At 45.8% G+C, this 19,535-nt stretch overlaps 1 protein-coding gene across 2 annotated transcripts in view; it reads right to left on the bottom strand.

Moving 5' to 3' along the window:
- il23r (interleukin 23 receptor) overlaps positions 1–19,535 on the bottom strand; it is a 197,280-nt gene that overhangs the window by 55,269 nt on the left and 122,476 nt on the right. For both annotated transcript variants that reach the window (XM_051932709.1, XM_028810984.2), the window contains 2 exons: positions 14,351–14,449; positions 8,909–9,061 (listed from right to left, as the gene is read on the bottom strand). In XM_051932709.1, the coding sequence (XP_051788669.1) occupies positions 8,909–9,061; positions 14,351–14,449 (252 nt within the window). The remainder of the gene's footprint in view (positions 1–8,908; positions 9,062–14,350; positions 14,450–19,535) is intronic.

Below are 19,535 nucleotides of genomic sequence, written 5' to 3'. Positions count from 1 at the left end.
CCTGTGTCACATCATCAATAAACACGAGTGTCCCAGTGCCACTGGCAGCCATGCACGCCCAAGCCATCACACTGCCTCCATCGTGTTTTACAGATGATGTGGTATGCTTTGGATAATGAGCTGTTCCACGCCTTCTCCATACTTTTTTCTTGCCATCATTCTGGTAGAGGTTGATCTTGGTTTCATGTGTCCAAAGAATGTTTTTCCAGAACTGTGCTGGCTTTTTGAGATGTTCTTTAGCAAAGTCCAATCTAGCCTTTCTATTCTTGAGGCTTATGAGTGGCTTGCACCTTGCAGTGCACCCTCTGTATTTACTTTCATGCAGTCTTCTCTTTATGGTAGACTTGGATATCGATACGCCTACCCCCTGGAGAGTGTTGTACACTTGGTTGGCTGTTGTGAAGGGGTTCCTCTTCACCGTGGAAATGATTCTGCGATCATCCACCATTGTTGTCTTCCGTGGATGTCCAGGTCTTTTTGCGTTGCTGAGTTCACCAGTGCTTGCTTTCTTTCTCAGGATGTACCAAACTGTAGATTTTGCCACTTTTAATATTGTAGCAATTTCATGGATGGGTTTTTTCTGTTTTCGCAGCTTAAGGATGGCTTCTTTCACCTGCATGGAGAGCTCCTTTGACCGCATGTTGTCTGTTCACAGCAAAATCTTCCACATGCAAGCACCACACCTCAAATCAACTCCAGGCTTTTTATCTGCTTAATTGATAATGACATAACGACGGACTTGCCCGTACCTGCCCATGAAATAGCCTTTGAGTCAATTGTCCAATTACTTTTGAGCCCCTGAAATGAAGGGATTGTGTTAAAAAAATGCTTTAGTTGCCTCACATTTTTATGCAATCATTTTGTTCACCCCACTGAATTAAAGCTGAATGTCTGCACTTCAACTGCATCTGAGTTGTTTCATTTAAAATTCATTGTGGTAATGTACAGAACCAAAATTAGAAAAAAGTTGTCTCTGTCCAAATATTTATGGACCTAACTGTACCTTGAGAAAAGAGCTACAGTATATAATGCTGTAGCGACCTCCGCGTCAGGTTTGAAAAAGAAGAAAAAAAACAGACAGAACAAAGTAAAGCTCACAAAAGTTTACTTGAACAATAAAGAAGAAAAAAATTTACAATCTCCTATATTTCTCTCATATTTGCGGTCCTGAGAGATGGCGTTAAAGAAAAACAAAAACAGAACAAGAAGAAAATGCCGACTTCGTAACCCCACAACACAACCTTCTAGCACCTTCTCCAATAAACCTCTCAACCCTCCTCCCGTCCCGGGTACTGCCCCCCCTTACCGCATCAATCATACCCCCGCTGTCAGTCCTCCGTGCTGTACTCCGCCCTCCCTCAATCGGACCCAACAGTCATTCCAAAAGGGGCTTCAACCTGGCTGGGGCGCTACAATACATTACTGGATATGTGTGCTGTGTTGATCAAAAATAACAATTTATTCCATTTATAGAGCAACTTTTCTCATTACTCAAGGCAATTTACATAGAGAGTGTGGAGCCACTTTATGGGAGATAAAAAATATATGTATAGCCATAAAAGTAATTAATGACAGCTTCTGAAACATTAGATATGTCAAGCAAATAGTTAAATAAAGACATTAGTTATATTGCATTTTCTAGTTAAGCTTGAAGGAAAATTACCAATATTGGGAAAGGAAGGATAGAACAGGAAGAGAATGACGTACAGAAACTACCCGAGGACAAGAGAAGGGGGAATAAGAACACCTGTTGTTTAAAAGGCCAGAAAGCAAGGAATGATACCAATAACAAAATGTAGAAAAAATGGTCAGGATAGGTACGTGAGAAACCAGCTGGAATAGTGAGTCAGCAGAGATAGCAAATGCATTGTTACAGTGAGGTCAAGATGATGTAATGTATGGAAAATAAAATTAGTGTACAGTGATCCCTCGCTATATCGTGCTTCGCCTTTCGCAGCTTCACTCTTTCGCAGATTTTATATGTAAGCATATTTAAATATATATCGCGGATTTTTTGCTGGTTCGCGGATTTCTGAGGACAATGGGTCTTTTAATTTCTGGTACATGCTTCCTCAGTTGGTTTGCCCAGTTGATTTCATACAAGGGACGCTATTGGCAGATGGCTGAGAAGCTACCCAGCTTACTTTTCTCTGTCTCTCTTGCGCTGACTTTCTCTGATCCTGACGTAGGGGGTGTGAGCAGGGGGGCTGTTCGCACACCTAGATGATACGGACGCTCGTCTAAAAATGCTGAAAGATTATCTTCACGTTGCTACCTTCTGTGTGCAGCTGCTTCGTTAAGCGACATGCTGCATGGTGCTTCACATACTTAAAAGCTCGAAGGGCACGTATTGATTTTTGACTGTTTGTTTTTCTCTCTCTATCTCTCTCTCTCTCTCTCTCTTTGTCTGCTCCTGACAGAGGGGGTGTGAGCTGCCGCCTTCAACAGCTTTGTACCAGCGGTGCTTCGCATACTTAAAAGCCAAACAGCCCTATTGATTTGTTTGCTTTCCTCTCTGTTTCTGACAGCCTGTGCTCCTGATGCGCACTCCTTTGAAGAGGAAGATATGTTTGCATTCTTTTAATTGTGAGACAGAACTGTCATCTCTGTCTTGTCATAGAGCACAGTTTAAACTTTTGAAAAAGAGACAAATGTGTGTTTGCAGTGTTTGAATAACGTTCCTGTCTCTCTACAACCTCCTGTGTTTCTGTGCAAATCTGTGACCCAAGCATGACAATATAAAAATAACCATATAAACATACGGTTTCTACTTCGCGGATTTTCTTATTTCGCGGGTGGCTCTGGAACGCAACCCCCGCGATGGAGGAGGGATTACTATATTCATGTATTAGCATAAATAAATATAGAGAAATATATAAGCATTAACCTTAGTGCAGATATTAATGCAAGTCAGGCCTGCCAAGCAAATGATTAAATAAAAGCACATGCCATATTTCTTTTTAATTAAAGCTTAGCTTTAAGCCACCAAGTATAAAATAGCTTGAAAGCCAAGAAAGGAAATGATAAGAGGAAGCCCAAAAATGGACTTCTGCCCAGCCAAGCCCAATGAAAATAAGCAAAACAGAAAATAAAGACGAACAATAGACAGTAAAAATGCCGGAGGCCAGCTGTAGGGGGAAGTCAGGAGATAATAATGGTTCTCATGAAAACTCGAGGTTTCGGCTAATTTGAGCAAGGTCGGAGTGATAAGAAATTACTATATAAGTTTTGAGTTCTGAAATGTTCAGGGCTCAGCTCAATTTGGCCGTATTGGGTTGAGTCCGTGTTATTATTATTGTTGTTTTGTTGCAATAAAACTATAAACTCTGTTTGCCTATCCACTGAGTCCTAATAGCCTTCATTTCAGGTAAAAACCTTTTGGTGACAATTTTTCGCCACAACAGCTTCAAACACCAGCAAAGTGTGGCACCCACCTGGATGATGCAACGGCAGCCATTGTTGCAACAGTATGCTCACCACAACACATTAGATATTAGGTGGTGACGGCAGTGGTAGAGATAGTAGCCATTAGAGACAGAAGATATTAAGGGGGCCAGAATGGATGAGGCCGTGATGGGCAATTTAGCCAGGAGATCGGAGCAAAGCCCTACTCTTTTCAAAATCTATCTTTAATGATCACAGAGTGTCAGAACCTCAGTTTTACAGTTGATCTGAAGGACGGCGCTATATTTACAGTACAGTGTCCCCATCACATGGGCATTGGGTTCAACACACACACACCATGAAGTAAGCACCCCTAAGCAACCAAACTTATATTAGATGATCAAGTACTGGCCAGCAGGAGTGGACTGGGTCTCCAAACCGGCCCGGGCATCCTTCAACGAGTGAGGTGACGAGGTCAACCCACTCGTCCCATTGTTCATTGTGATTTTCTTCAAATTTGTGATGAGTATGTGGCTCGCTACTTGCTATGAGCCTATGATATGAACTTAATCTGTACACTGTTGTCTAGACCAGTGTTTCTCAAACTCGGTACTGGGGACCCACTGTGGCTACAGGTTTTTGTTCCAACGAGATTCCTAATCAGTGACAACACCTGATAACACTGAGCTCATTTAATTAGCTGGTTTTTTTTTTTCTTTTATTCGACATTCAGAAAAGCATGTTGTTTTACATTTATAAGACATTTATAAAATTTCTGCTTTTGCTATAGATTTAAATGCTTAACTTTCTTTTGTTGATTTCATTATACTTTGCCCTTTCTCTGTGCAGTTTTTTCCCCCTTCATTGTATCTTAATAATGACAACTTAAAACGAGCAGATCAGACACGCTGGCAAACAACACACTGAATAATCAAAGGCTGCAACTACTTTAGCGTCACACCCACTAATTAGTAAATAATGGATTAATTAAACAATTAGAACACCTTGAAAAGTAGAATGAAAATCAAGATGAAAATACTGTTAAAAAGAAAAAAAATACATTATTCCTATATAACTGCTTGGTACATTTTAATATTTTTTTTTTTTTAGCAGACTTAGTTTTCTAATTAATATATTGTTCCCTAAACACAGAACTTGGGAAATATCAGTTCACTTAACTAGCCCAGGAGTTCAATTAAAAACAGAAGCTGGTTGGAACAAAAACCTGCAGCGACAGGGGGTCCCCAGGACCGACGTTGAGAACCCCTGGTCTAGACATAACTTAAAATTTGACGACATACTTAGAAATAAAATTTAATGAAAAATAAAAATTTAGTAGGGCGGCACAGTGGCGCAGTGGTAGCGCTGCTGTCTCGCAGTTAGGAGGCCTGGGTTCGCTTCCCAGGTCCTTCCTGCATGGAGTTTGCGTGTTCTCCTCGTGTCTGCGTGGGTTTCCTCCGGGCGCTCCGGTTTCCTCCCACAGTCCAAAGACATGCAGGTTAGGTGCATTGGTGATTCTAAATTGTCCCTAGTGCGTGCTTGGTGTTTGGGTGTGCTTGTGTGTGTCCTGCAGTGGGTTGGCACCCTGCCCGGGATTGGTTCCTGCCTTGTGCCCTGTGTTGGCTGGGATTGGCTCCAGCAGACCCCTGACCCTGTGTTCGGATTCAGCGGGTTGGAAAATGGAAGGATGGATGGAAAAATTTAGTAACATGGCTTACACGTTATTAGAGTACATGTCAAATGTCAAAGATATGTCCAAGTGCCAGTACCCTAGTAGGCTAATAGCATCTCATTTACAATGGAATAAATGATAATCGAGGTTAGAATGAAAACCTCACATGACAGAAATGTTCCATTAACTTAACGATAAACTATAAATGTTCCGTCCTAATATGAAAAATTCCTATCCTGTGCTTTATAACTTTATTTCATCATACTAATAATTGCAGCTGAAAACCATTAACTATTGCTCATGCCGATGACAAGAGAACAATAAAATGCATAATACATAATCTAAACTAATTAGTACCAAAGAATTTAAATATTAGATATGAGATAAAATAAATTGTAATTATGTATATGCTAACCGAAATGTAGCGGGTATCGAAACAGAACTCAGCAAAAGGTAGTTTTGACCAAATTTTTCGCTGTGTACTGACAACTAAAACAACTTGATGACGTAAAACGGTACATCATATAGGACTATATAAATCGCAGTACCGGACAGATAATGTTTAGTAGTTTAGAAAATTAATTTTAATGTCAAACAGTAACCAGTATATAAAATTTATTTCATGAAACGGCCGGTCCATGACCAGACCAGAGTCCACGGCCCACCGAGCATTGCCCAAATGCCCTAATGGATAGTCCGCCCCTGCTGGCCAGGCCTGAACATGTGTAACTTTAGGTGGGTGACTTGTCCTGAAGCACAGATGGTATAGCTGTTTGGTTGTACTGTTAAGCTCTTTCTGGTGGGGCACAAAGTAAAAGCACTAGATGATTTAAAATTCTGACTAAATTATTTGGTAAAGCATCTCGGATAGTGCCCACTATGTGTTATAGGAGGATAAAAATCAAACTTCTGGACATTACATATAAAAAAAAAGAGTAAGCTGCCTCAGTTTTTGTTCAGACGTAATGCCTGATATCAGTGCTCCGGGGCCATCTTAATGCATGGGCACCCTGGGCAGCAGCCCGGGGGCCCCACGAGAATAAGGGCCCCATACTAATCAATGTAACTTGCCAAGTGGTTGTGTAGGTAGGGGCCCCAGTACACTTCTTTGCCTGGGGGCCTATAATGCTGTTAAGACTGCCCTGCAGTGCTCTGCTGAAGATATGCAGATGTACTTGTTGTCACCTCCATAGCACCACACAGCATTAGCAACAATCTCTGAATGTTTCATGTTACTGCAACCTGAATGAACGTACTCCATTTCCAGTTCAGTCTGTCAAAGATGGACCTTCTTGTTATTCCTAGTTTGTCTATCTATTCAGCACCCCATCATCACTGACAACAATCAAGTCAGCGCACAACCTTGATGTGGTGATCAATGACCAGCTTTCCCTTCAGGGGTCATTAGCCATACCACTTGTGCTTCAGAAGAGGTCATCGACCTGAAGCTCAGCAATATTTGGGCCCAACCAGTACTTGGATGGGAGACCAGCTAGGAAAAACTTGGGTTACTGCTCTGAGAGGTGCTGGGGAGGCCGGCAGGGGATACTTACCCTGTGGTCTGAATGTGGACCACAATGACCCAGTGCAGTGATGGGGACACTGTGCTGTAAAAATGGCGCCATCCTTCGGATGAAATGTAAAACTGAGGTCCTGTCTCTCTGTGGTCATTAAAGATCCCTGGGCATATTTTGAAAAGAGTAGGATGTATCCCGATGTCCTGGCTAAATTACCCAACACAGCCTCATTCAATGTTGCCCCCTAATCATTCCTTGTCTCTAACTGGCTAACTATTTCTCTCACCACTTCACCACCTAATAGCTAATGTGTGTTGAGCATACTGGTGCAATAATGGCTGCTGTCGCATCTTCTGGGGAGGTACTACAAATTGGTGGTGGTTGAAGTGGTTCCCCTCTGTCAATATGAATTTCTTTGAGTAGCCAGAAAAGTGCTACATCAATGTAATTAATTATTAATCATATTATTATGGTCTCTTAGTCTCGCAGATTCACTCTACACAATATCCAGAAGATCAGAACATATCTAACAGAGTATACATCACAACTCTTGGTCCAGGCTTTGGCCCTGTCACGTCTGGACTACTGCTACTCTCTGCTGGTGGTAGTACCAGCATGTGTCACCGAGCCACTGCGGATGATTCAAAATGCAGGTGGCAAGTCTGGTGTTCAATCAGCCGAGGTGGGCACATGTCACTCCTCCTTTCTGATGGTTACATTTCCTTCCTGTAGTAGCAAGTTCAAATCCATTATGCTTGCCTATAGAGTAGTCCATAAGTCACTACCTATATATATATGAAGACGCTTATGAAGTTCTGCACCCCTTCTTGACCACTTGGACTTGCTAATGAATGGCAGCTGGTGCTGCCACCTCTGTGTGGTATTAAATCTCAGGCCAAACTCTTTTCATGTGTAGCTCGTAGCTGGTGGAACGTGCTGCCCACCTCCATTCACAATTCTGATTCCCTCAATGTGTTTAAGAAGCGTTTCAAGAGCAAATTTCTGTTTAACAGATTAGCTGTTGGGTTTTTATACTTTAGGAATTGTAAGACAGATGCAATGTTAAGATTGTCTGGTAAAAATACAGCGGTCTCATATTTTACATTGCAAGCCCATGTGTGTTGTGGTGGTTGGCTGGGGGTTGTGCACAATCGCCATGCCTGGACGGACCAGGAGAGGGACTGTGCCTTCCCAGGACCACGAGAGTGCAGCCGCCCCACCTGGTAAGGGGGCCATGGCGTTCAAGCATAGAAGCTCAACCCTATAAAAGCCCATGTCCTCCGCCAGGGGGCGCACAGACGATTGTGTGGGCTCGGACGTCAGCACTTCTGCCACACTTGGAGGTGCTGGCGGAAGGAATACCGGGGACACCAGGAGGGCTTCCGGGTGCTAATGCAGCACTTCCACCACACCAGGAAGTGCCGCAGGAAGTCAATCAGAGCAGCACCTGGAGCACATCCGGGTGAGAATAAAAGGGGCCGCCTCCCTCTAGTCGAGAGCTGGTGTCAGGAGGATGAGGACAGAGCTCAGTGGAGAGGAGTGGAGGCGGTGCAGGACCATTGGAGGGCCCGTGAAGAAAGTGTTTGGTGCAGGGATACTGTGTGTTGTGTGGACAAATTGTAAATAAATGTATGCTTTTAGGAACCCTCGGTGTGTGCCTGTCTGTGTTCCAGGGCTGAGCTTCCACAATTGGCATCCTGCCGACTACGCCAGTGTAATAAGGCGCTATATATGCGCCCAACCCGACACTGATTGTACATGGAGGCACACATATAAAATAAATAAACTTTTTTTTTTCTTCAGCTGGAGGGCATGTCTTCCCCCGTGTCTCCCAGCCACAACACAGTCCCAAAAAGACTGACACACAAAAGCAAACCACCTCCTTTGGCACCACCACTCCTCCCAGGCAACCTCATCCTCCTTCATACGACTCTGGCCCCTGAGTGGTGGTTGCTGGCTCCTTTTATTGGGCACCCGGATGTGGTGAAACCAGTGCCCAGAAGGGTCCAGCAGCTCCTGCTGCAGCACCCCCCGTTGGCGCCTGCAGAACCCAACAGGGCTGCACAAAACTCCAACCCCCATTAAGCCCTGGGGGAGTCCAAGGCACCGCTGCAACCCAGGGAGGCTGCCATCTAGCGTCCATTGTGGGGGGGGGGGGGAGATGTTGTGTTTCCCATGCTTGCTACCCTGGTACATATTCTGCAGGGGCGTCCTGGGCCGGACATGGGCCCCGGCCATCTGCCACACTGTCTAATGAGTGGCATGTCCATCCCAGGCCACTCCAGATCTGCATTTACTAATCAGCATAAGTCGTGCCATTGTGAAATTTACTTACATTTCAAGTAAGAACCTGTGGTGCCTTTTCTCAGGTATAGCGTGTAGTTTTGAATAAATCCTCTCTGCTGCTGCACTGAAATCTCCTCCCATTGAACCTTCATGCTTTTCGTGGTAACTTCTGTCACTGAAATGGTCGGTCCAGCAGCTGGTTCTGTGACATTACAAAACTGGATGTGAGTTGTCTCCTTATTCAAATAATTTTTTGCAGGTAGTAATGTGGCACAGACAGTTGAGTCAGTGTGAGAACATAAGACAGGCTCACAGCATCAATGCAAATTTTAAATATTTGATCACTTCTAATGATTAATTTGTGTCTGAAGTAAAACAAATAATTATAAATTATTAGAACTAATTTCATGTACATGTGAACAAATGGAACATATTTTAGTACTTTATCTTGAATTACTTTCTGTGCAGACCGAGTAGCAAATCAAAAGCAACCTCACGTTTCTCCCGAAAAAATCCAAATGCAAATTCAAACAGACACCACAAAGTGGTAAGGTGGAAGGTCGCAAATGGAAACACTGAAAACTTCCATTGTGCCTGAACACACCATTTCTATCTGCCTGCTTGTCCAGTGACCTCCATAATGTTTAGGACAAAGACACATTTTTCCTTAATTGACCCCTCTGCTCCACAGTTTAAAATTACAAATCATGCAATTCAGACGTGATTAGAGTGACTTTCATTTAAGGGAATTTGCATACATTTCGGTCACCCCATGTAGAGATGACAACACTCTGTCTACATGGTCTCCCCATTACAAGGCACCATAATGTTTGAGACAATTGGTGTCCCTGGTGTTTGTGATTCCTCAGGTGGATTTCATGGCTTCATAAGAAACCTTAGCTTGCTTCTACCCTTTGGAGTCTGTAGTTGCCATTGTTCTAAATGAGGACAAGAGCTGTGCCAATGAAAGTCAAAGAAGCCATTATGAAGCTGAAAAACAAGAATAAAACCAGTGGAGACATCGGAAAAACCTTAGGATGACCTAAATCAATCTTCTGGAATATCATGAAGAAGAAAGAACTTACTGGTAAGCTCAGGAATCACAAAGGAACTGGTAGGCCAAGGAAGACCTTCACTTCTGATGACAAAAGTATCCTCACCATGAGAAAGAAAAAAGGCCACAAACACCTGTCCAATGGATCAGAAACAGAATTCAGGGGGCCAAAATGTGTGTGTGTCCGAGACGACTATCAGCAGAAGACTTCATGGACAGAAATACAGAGGCAGCACTGCAAGATGCAGACCACTAGTTAGTTATAAAAACAGGATGGCCAAATTACGGTTTGTGAAAAAGGAATTCAAAGAGCCTGCAGAATTTTGGGAGAAGGTCTTGTGGACAGACGAGACTAAGATGAACCTCATCAGAATAATGGCAAAGGCAGAGTGTGGAAACCAAAAGGAACTGCCCAAGATCCAAAGCAGCCCATCTCATCTGTTAAATATGGATGTGGGGGTCTTATGCTTTGGGCATGTATGGTTGCCACAGCTCCTGGCACTCTTCTCTTCATTGATGATGGAACTGGTGATGGCGGTCACACAATGAATTCTGAGGTGTAGAGAAACATCTGAGCTGCTCAGGTTCCAGTAAATGTCTCCAAACTCTTTGGACGGCCCTTCATCGTACAACAAAATAATGGTCCAAACACACTGCTAAGGCAATGAAAGCAAAAAATGGAAAATCCTTGAATGACTAGACTGGTCACCTGAATTAAATCCAGTCGAGCAGGCCTTCCATAAAATGCAGAGCAAACTTAAAGGGGACAAGCCCCCAAAATAAGTAGGAGCTAAAGCTAGCTGTATTAGAGGCTTGGCAGAGCAACACCAGAGCAGACCCTCGGCACCTGGTGATGTCTATGAATTGCAGAAATCAAGCAGTCATTGCATGCAAGTGACATGTGACAAAGTACTAAATATGACGGCCTTAATAGACCTGACATTGCTGTGTCCCAAACATTATGGTGTCCTGAAATGGAGGGACCAAGTAGAAAAAGTGTTGTATGACCGAAATGTAGAGCAAATCCACTTAAATGAAAATCTGCTATGTATGTTTTAATCACAATGTCTGAATTACTTGATTTGTAATTTCAAACTGTAAATCAGAGGTGGAAATCAGAAAAAAAAAATGTGTCATTGTCCCAAACATTATGAAGGGCACTATATAGGACCTTCAGGCTGATATTGACCACTCTTCTTGGATAAAACTGACTTGTTGAACTTTTCTTCAACTTTCAATTTTCTTGTCATGATGGTTCTCTCTTTGGCTTGTCCAGATGTATGGTTGAAATCAAGATACATCCCACCAGTTGCACTTTATTTTTGGCACATCATGTCACAGTCTTGCAACTCAGCTTTTCCTATTTTTGTGACGAGGAGCATTTGACAATGTGACCAATCATAATAACCACAACATAACCACAGCCCTCTTCTTACCTTTTCCTCCACACCTCCCAGGTGAGCTTTGTCCTCTTCCACCCAACTCCAACTCACCTGAATGAAGCGTAGCAGCTTCCTTTATACTGGATCCAGGAGTACCTTCAGGGCTATAACATTGCTTCTGGGTCAGGTGGAACCTCCCTGTGACAAGAGAACCTGCCTCCAGCAACTCCCTCTAGCGGCACCCGAGGAACCCAACAGGGCTGCCTAAAACTTCAACTCCTATGTTACCCTGCGTGTGCCTCAACGGGAAGAATGGCAATGGGATGTCGCCATTCAATGTACTGGGGAAACACATAGCCCTGGGAGGCAGTCTCCACCCTGTACATCCATTATAACGGCCTCCTGACCAGGAAAGGTACCACTAACCAATCTGGTTGGGATGCCCGTCTACCCACAGACTTTCATTAAAGATGCCTCCTGGCCAGGTAAGGCACCATCTATCCTGGCTGGGATGCCAGCCAACCCATGTTGTCTATTGTCACAGGTGGCTGCGGGTGGTACCCGGCCTGGACGCCTGGAAGGACCAGAGGAGGGCTTATGCCTCCCCCAGATCACGTGCGGGCGACCGCCCTGGTGGCTTTGGGAACCATGGGTACAGAGCTTTGAAGCTCAGCCCTGTAGGGGCCCGTGGTCACCGCCAGGGGGCACCCCAATGCCTTTGGAGCCCTGGCCCTCAGCACTTCCACCACACCAGGAAGTGCTGGGGGGAAGAAGACCAGGGACACCCGGAGTGCTTCTGGGTACACAGCCGGCACTTCCACCACACTGGGGAGTGCCGACGGAAGAGTGTCGGGAGGCACCTGGAGCACATCCGGGTGGTTATAAAAGGGGCCGCCTCCCTCCATTTGATGGCTGGAGTCAGGAGGTCGATAGACGAGGTCTTGGAGGAGGCAAGGAGGCGGCCTGAAGAGTTAAAGAGGCATAGTGTTGTTTTGGCCTAGACTTTGAGGGAGTTTAAGGGGTTTGTGTGCACTTGTTATTATAAATAGTTGTAAATAAACGTGTGGTGGTCCTTTTCAACATGTCTGCCTGTCTGTGTCCGGGGCTCGTTCCACACTATTACAGTATAACAGATATACAGGTGCTGGTCGTAAAATTAGAATATCATGACAAAGTTGATTTATTTCAGTAATTCCATTCAAAAAGTGAAACTTGCATATTAAATTCATTCATTACACACAGACTGATGTATTTCAAATGTTTATTTCTTTTAATGTTGATGATTATAACTGACAACTAATGAAAGTCCCAAATTCAGTATCTCGGAAAATTAGAATATTGTGAAAAGGTTCAATATTGAAGACACGTGGTGCCACACTCTAATCAGCTAATTAACTCAAAACACCTGCAAAAGCCTTTAAATGGTCTCTCAGTCGAGTTCTGTAGGCTACACAATCATGGGGAAGACTGCTGACTTGACAGTTGTCCAAAAGACGACCATTGACACCTTGCACAAGGAGGACAAGACACAAAAGGTCATTGCTAAAGAGGCTGGCTGTTCACAGAGCTCTGTGTCCAAGCACATTAATAGAGAGGCGAAGGGAAGGACAAGATGTGGTAGAAAAAAGTGTCCAAGCAATAGGGATAACCGCACCCTGGAGAGGATTGTGAAACAAAACCCATTCAAAAATGTGGGGGAGATTCACAAAGAGTGGACTGCAGCTGGAGTCAGTGCTTCAAGAACCACCACGCACAGATGTATGCAAGACATGGGTTTCAGCTGTCACATTCCTTGTGTCAAGCCACTCTTGAACAAGAGACAGCGTCAGAAGCGTCTCACCTTTGGACTGCTGCTGAGTGGTCCAAAGTTATGTTCTCTGATGAAAGTAAATTTTGTATTTCCTTTGGAAATCAAGGTCCTAGAGTCTGGAGGAAGAGAGGAGAGGCACAGAATCCATGTTGCGTGAGGTCCAGTGTAAAGTTTCCACAGTCAGTGATGGTTTGGGGTGCCATGTCATCTGCTGGTGTTGGTCCATTGTGTTTTCTGAGGTCCAAGGTCAACGCAGAAGTCTGCCAGGAAGCTTTAGAGCACTTCATGCTTCCTGCTGCTGACAAACTTTATGGAGATGCAGATTTCATTTTCCAACAGGACCTGGCACCTGCACACAGTGCCAAAGCTACCAGGACCTGGTTTAAGGACCATGGTATCCCTGTTCTTGATTGGCCAGCAAACTTGCTTGACCTTAACCCCATAGAAAATCTATGGGGTATTGTGAAGAGGAAGATGCAATACGCCAGACCCAACAATTCAGAAGAGCTGAAGGCCACTATCAGAGCAACATGGGCTCTCATAACACCTGAGCAGTGTCAGACTGATCGACTCCATGCCACGCCGCATTGCTGCAGTAATCCAGGCCAAAGGAGCCCCAACTAAATATTGAGTGCTGTACATGCTCATACTTTCATGTTCATACCTTTCAGTTGGCCAACATTTCTAAAAATCCTTTTTTTGCATTGGTCTTAATTGATATTCTAATTTTCCGAGATAGTGAATTTGGGACTTTCATTAGTTGTCAGTTATAATCATCAACATTAAAAGAAATAAACATTTGAAATACATCAGTCTGTGTGTAATGAATGAATCTAATATACAAGTTTCACTTTTTGAATGGAATTACTGAAATAAATCAACTTTGTCATGATTTTCTAATTTTATGACCAGCACCTGTACTGGAGTTCACCAGTAGACCCCCAAGCACTTTTAATTTTTTCTCCTGTAGCCCTTAAATACACCACCTATTTTATTCCAGTGTTCTACCATTTTCACTCCATTTCTATCTGCCTGCCTGCATAGAACCTTCAGGCTGGTTTATGGGGGTACCACCAAAACAATCAAACTGAAGGATGCCCGTGGTCTGTTCTTGATCTCACCACTTATTCTGTTGTTTTCATTGATCTACCACTCTATGTGACTCCTTGTCATCCTCTTTTATTTGTCCACCCGAGTCATTTATTTTAGCATCTAGTGAAAACGCTGAAAGGGGCCGTGACTTACCTTGTTGTTCTGAGTACCCTTCAGTCACAGCTGGCTGGCATTCCCCATCCAAGGACATTGCCCAGAGGTAGATTTGATAGCGGACCCCAGGAGCATAACCTGCAACACATCGACATTTATAGAGTACACTGATGGGCCGAAACATTCTTGTGCTACACTTCATATGAGGGTGGTCTTTATTAGGGTCTTTAAGGATTCAGGGTTTATTTGTTTTCATTTGCATGTTCTTTTTCTAACAAAACTGAGTGCAAAAGGACCCCTTTGACCTTTACCTCAAGGAAAATGAGCATTTCCCTTTGTTTCAAAGAAAAGTTCTCTTTCCCACCAGACCCTAAACTTTTTCTTAGTTAGATGTCTTATTGACTTGACTTGACTAATGTCAAATGATTTTGCAGACAGCAAAGACAAAGGTGCCTCCAGTTTTTCATGGAGGGGTCTAAGGCAGCTGATGGAACAGTAAAGAATTTTGATGGACTGTTATACATTTCCAACAAACTCAAAAGGTTTTCATACAAAACAAACCACAAAGCTTGCCATTGGGTATCCGTATATTGACTTTCTCATTAATTTTCTTCTCTTTTTTGTATTTATGCTTTTTGGACCTTGGCGGTCTGATCCTCGGCTACAGAAGCTGGCTCTTGGGACGTGGAATGTCACCTCTCTGAAGGGGAAGGAGCCTGAGCTAGTGCGCGAAGTTGAGAGGTTCAGGCTAGATATAGTCGGACTCACCTCGACGCACAGCTTGGACTCTGGAACCAATCTCCTTGAGAGGGGCTGGACTCTCTACCACTCTGGAGTTGCCCCCGGTGAGAGGCGCCGAGCAGGTGTGGGTATACTTATTGCCCCCCAACTTGGAGACTGTACATTGGGGTTTACCCCGGTGGACGAGAGGGTAGCCTCCCTTCGCCTTCGGGTGGGGGGACGGGTCCTAACTGTTGTTTGTGCGTATGCGCCGAACAGCAGTTCGGAGTACCCACCCTTTTTGGAGTCCCTGGAGGGGGTGCTAGAGGGCATACCTTCTGGGGACTCCCTCGTTCTGCTGGGAGACTTCAATGCTCACGTGGGCAATGACAGTGAGACCTGGAAGGGCGTGATTGGGAGGAATGGCCCCCCTGATCTGAACCCGAGCGGTGTTTTGTTATTGGACTTCTGTGCTCGTCACGGATTGTCCATAACAAACACCATGTTCAAGCATAGGGGTGTTCATATGTGCACTTGGCACCAGGACACCCTAGGCCTCAGTTCGATGATCGACTTTGTGGTCGTGTCGTCGGACTTGCGGCCACATGTCTTGGACACTCGGGTGAAGAGAGGGGCGGAGCTGTCAACTGATCACCACCTGGTGGTGAGTTGGCTTCGATGGTGGGGGAGGATGCCGGTCAGGCGTGGTAGGCCCAAACGTGTTGTGAGGGTCTGCTGGGAACGTCTGGCAGAGCCCCCTGTCAGAAGTAGCTTCAACTCCCACCTCCGGCAGAACTTCGACCACATCCCGAGGGAGGTGGGGGACATTGAGTCCGAATGGGCCATGTTCCGTGCCTCTATTGTTGAGGCAGCTGACCGGAGCTGTGGCCGTAAGGTGGTCGGTGCCTGTCGTGGCGGCAATCCCCGAACCCGCTGGTGGACACCGGCGGTGAAGGATGCCGTCAAGCTGAAGAAGGAGTCCTACAGGACCCTTTTGTCCTGTGGGACCCCAGAGGCAGCTGATAGGTACCGGCAGGCCAAGCGGAATGCGGCTTTGGTGGTTGCTGAGGCAAAAACTCGGGCGTGGGAGGAGTTTGGGGAGGCCATGGAGAATGACTTTCGGACGGCTTCAAGGAGATTCTGGTCCACCATCCGGCGTCTCAGGAGGGGGAAGCAGTGCAGTGTCAACACTGTATATGGTGGGGATGGTGCGCTGCTGACCTCGACTCGGGACGTTGTGGGTCGGTGGGGGGAATACTTCGAAGACCTCCTCAATCCCATTAACATGCCTTCCAATGAGGAAGCAGAGCCTGGGGACTCAGAGGTGGGCTCCCCCATCTCTGGGACTGAGGTCACCGAGGTGGTCAAAAAACTCCTTGGTGGCAGGGCCCCGGGGGTGGATGAGATACGCCCGGAGTTCCTCAAGGCTCTGGATGTTGTAGGACTGTCTTGGCTGACACGCCTCTGCAACATCGCATGGACATCAGGGACAGTGCCTCTGGATTGGTAGACCAGGGTGGTGGTCCCCCTCTTTAAGAAGGGGGATCGGAGGGTGTGTTCCAACTACAGAGGGATCACACTCCTCAGCCTCCCTGGAAAAGTCTATTCAGGGGTCCTGGAGAGGAGGGTCCGTCGGATAGTCGAGCCTCGGATTCAGGAGGAACAGTGTGGTTTTCGTCCTGGTCGCGGAACAGTGGACCAGCTCTATACCCTTAGCAGGGTCCTGGAGGGTGCATGGGAGTTTGCCCAACCAGTCTACATGTGTTTTGTGGACTTAGAAAAGGCATTCGACCGTGTCCCTCGGGGAATCCTGTGGGGGGTACTCCGAGAGTATGGGGTACCGGCCCCCCTGATAAGGGCTGTTCAGTCCCTGTACGATCGGTGCCAGAGCTTGGTCCGCATTGCCGGCAGTAAGTCGAACCCGTTTCCAGTGAGAGTTGGACTCCGCCAGGGCTGCCCTTTGTCACCGATTCTGTTCATAACTTTTATGGACAGAATTTCTAGGCGCAGCCAGGGTGTTGAGGGGGTCCGGTTTGGTGGGCTCAGGATTGGGTCACTGCTTTTTGCAGATGATGTTGTCCTGTTTGCTTCATCAGGCCGTGATCTTCAGCTCTCTCTGGATTGGTTCGCAGCTGAGTGTGAAGCAGCTGGGATGAGAATCAGCACCACCAAATCCGAGACCATGGTCCTCAGCTGGAAAAGGGTGGAGTGCCCTCTCAGGGTTGGTAGCGAGATCCTGCCCCAAGTGGAGGAGTTCAAGTATCTCGGGGTCTTGTTCACGAGTGAGGGAAGAATGGAGCGTGAGATCGACGGGCGGATTGGTGCGGCATCCGCAGTAATGCGGGCATTGCATCGGTCTGTCGTGGTGAAAAAGGAGCTGAGCCGCAAGGCGAAGCTCTCAATTTACCAGTCGATCTATGTTCCTACCCTCACCTATGGTCATGAGCTATGGGTAGTGACCGAAAGAACGAGATCGCGAATACAAGCGGCTGAAATGAGTTTCCTCTGCCGGGTGTCTGGGCTTTCCCTTAAAGATAGGGTGAGAAGCTCAGTCATCCGGGAGGGGCTCAGAGTAGAGCCGCTGCTCCTCCGCATCGAGAGGAGTCAGATGAGGTGGCTCAGGCATCTGATCAGGATGCCTCCTGGACGCCTCCCTGGTGAGGTGTTCCGGGCACGTCCAACCGGGAAGAGGCCCCGGGGAAGACCCAGGACACGCTGGAGGGACTATGTCTCTCGACTGGCCTGGGAACGCCTTGGGATTCTCCCGGAAGAGCTAGAAGAAGTGGCCGGGGAGAGGGAAGTCTGGGCATCTCTGCTCAAGCTGCTGCCCCCGCGACCCGACCTCGGATAAGCGGGAGACAATGGATGGATGGATGGATGTTACCATCATTTTTGTGTTACTTCTAGATGCTTTGAAATCACTTCAGGTTTACTTTTTTGTGTCTGGTGCCTACTGATTCACGAGAAGACCCCCACATATGATATACCATTTGACTGTGATCTCGGCTGTTGCGTCACTGCATCAGATGGATTACAATTCTTTAAAACAATTCAGTGTTAGTCAGCTTTCAAACAAGTAGGCCCAAATGTCAGAGGACGGTTCTTTTCATTGAACTCCTTTCTGCCTTCCACTCTAATTTTCGTTTTGCCATCGTGTTTCGTTTGCCTGTTCATTTTGCTTTTTGGGGACCCTCATTTTTAAGTAATTTTTGGACCATATTTTGTGCAGCAAATGACACTGTGGCGAGCGGCTGGGGGAGGTACCCAGCTGCCAGAAGGACTGAAGGAGGAATTACGCCTCCTCTGGACGACGAGGGGGCAGCCGCCCTGGTGGCTGTGGGAACCACAGGAAAGGAGCATGGAAGCTCAACCCTATAGGGGCCCGTTGTCACCACAAGGGGGAACCCAGATGTCTGAAGAGCCCTGGTCCTCAGGGGGGATGAAGACCAGGGACTCCCGGAGTGCTTTCGGGTGCACAGCTGGCACTTCCGCCACACCAGGGAGTGCTGGCAGAAGCTCATTGGGAGGCACCTGGAGCACGTCCAGTTGAATATAAAAGGGGCCACCTCCTTCCATTCAAGGGCTGGAGTCGGGTGGAAGAGGACGGAGCTCAGAGGAGACAAGTGGAGGCAGTCAGGAAAGGAAAAGGCATTGAGAAGAGGCCAGGACTTGACGGGTGATTGGTGCAGGGGCACTGGGTTGTGTGTGCAGTATTTTTGTAAATAATGTATAATAAACGTGTGTTGGTGGTTGAACCTTCGGTGTCCACCTGTCTGTGTCCGGGCCAACTTCCACAACACCTTTATGATAAAGAATAAACCAATAGGTGTCTTCAGCAAAAATGATCAGAAGGACTTGAAGTTGTGTGTCACATCAACCGACCCCCAGGGCTTCAACCCCAAATGGGATACAAGGGGTCAAAGTTGATCTTTTATACAAAGCTTTGGATAAATGGAAATCAGCGATATAGGCATGTGGAGTGTCGCTTTTTGCTATTTTGAGGTTGCTCATCATAAATGTGATAATACTTTTGATATTTGATTCTGTACTGGTGGTCCTAGCCCCTCTAAGAGCCACTCCCAGAAGTTTAAAAATAACAAATCCCAGACATAAGTATGTGGGGTATCGTTTTAGACTATTTCAAGGTCAGAGATGACGATTTGATGTTATTTTTAATTTTTTGATCTTTTGCTAAGGAGTTAGCCCTCAATGGTCCTCTATTAGAGGATGAAAAATGACAAACGTCTATTACAACTGATAACATTTAATCTGAAGCACACATTTTAATATTTCAAATATCTAATTCAACAATTCTTGTTTATTATCTACTTCTACTTGATTACGTAAATCATTACATTTACTATGAACACCACAAATTAGTGCAGACTTTTTGTTGTTTTGTTGGTGATGTTTCTGCATCACCGTTTTTAGGTACAGTATGTATTGTTTGCCATAGCCAGACACAGTTGTCAGCTATGTGATCATGGCACACTAGATCCTTCAT

Source organism: Erpetoichthys calabaricus, chromosome 10, assembly GCF_900747795.2.
Source record: "Erpetoichthys calabaricus chromosome 10, fErpCal1.3, whole genome shotgun sequence".
NCBI lineage: Eukaryota > Metazoa > Chordata > Cladistia > Polypteriformes > Polypteridae > Erpetoichthys > Erpetoichthys calabaricus.
This window is presented reverse-complemented; position numbering and strand designations above follow the sequence as displayed.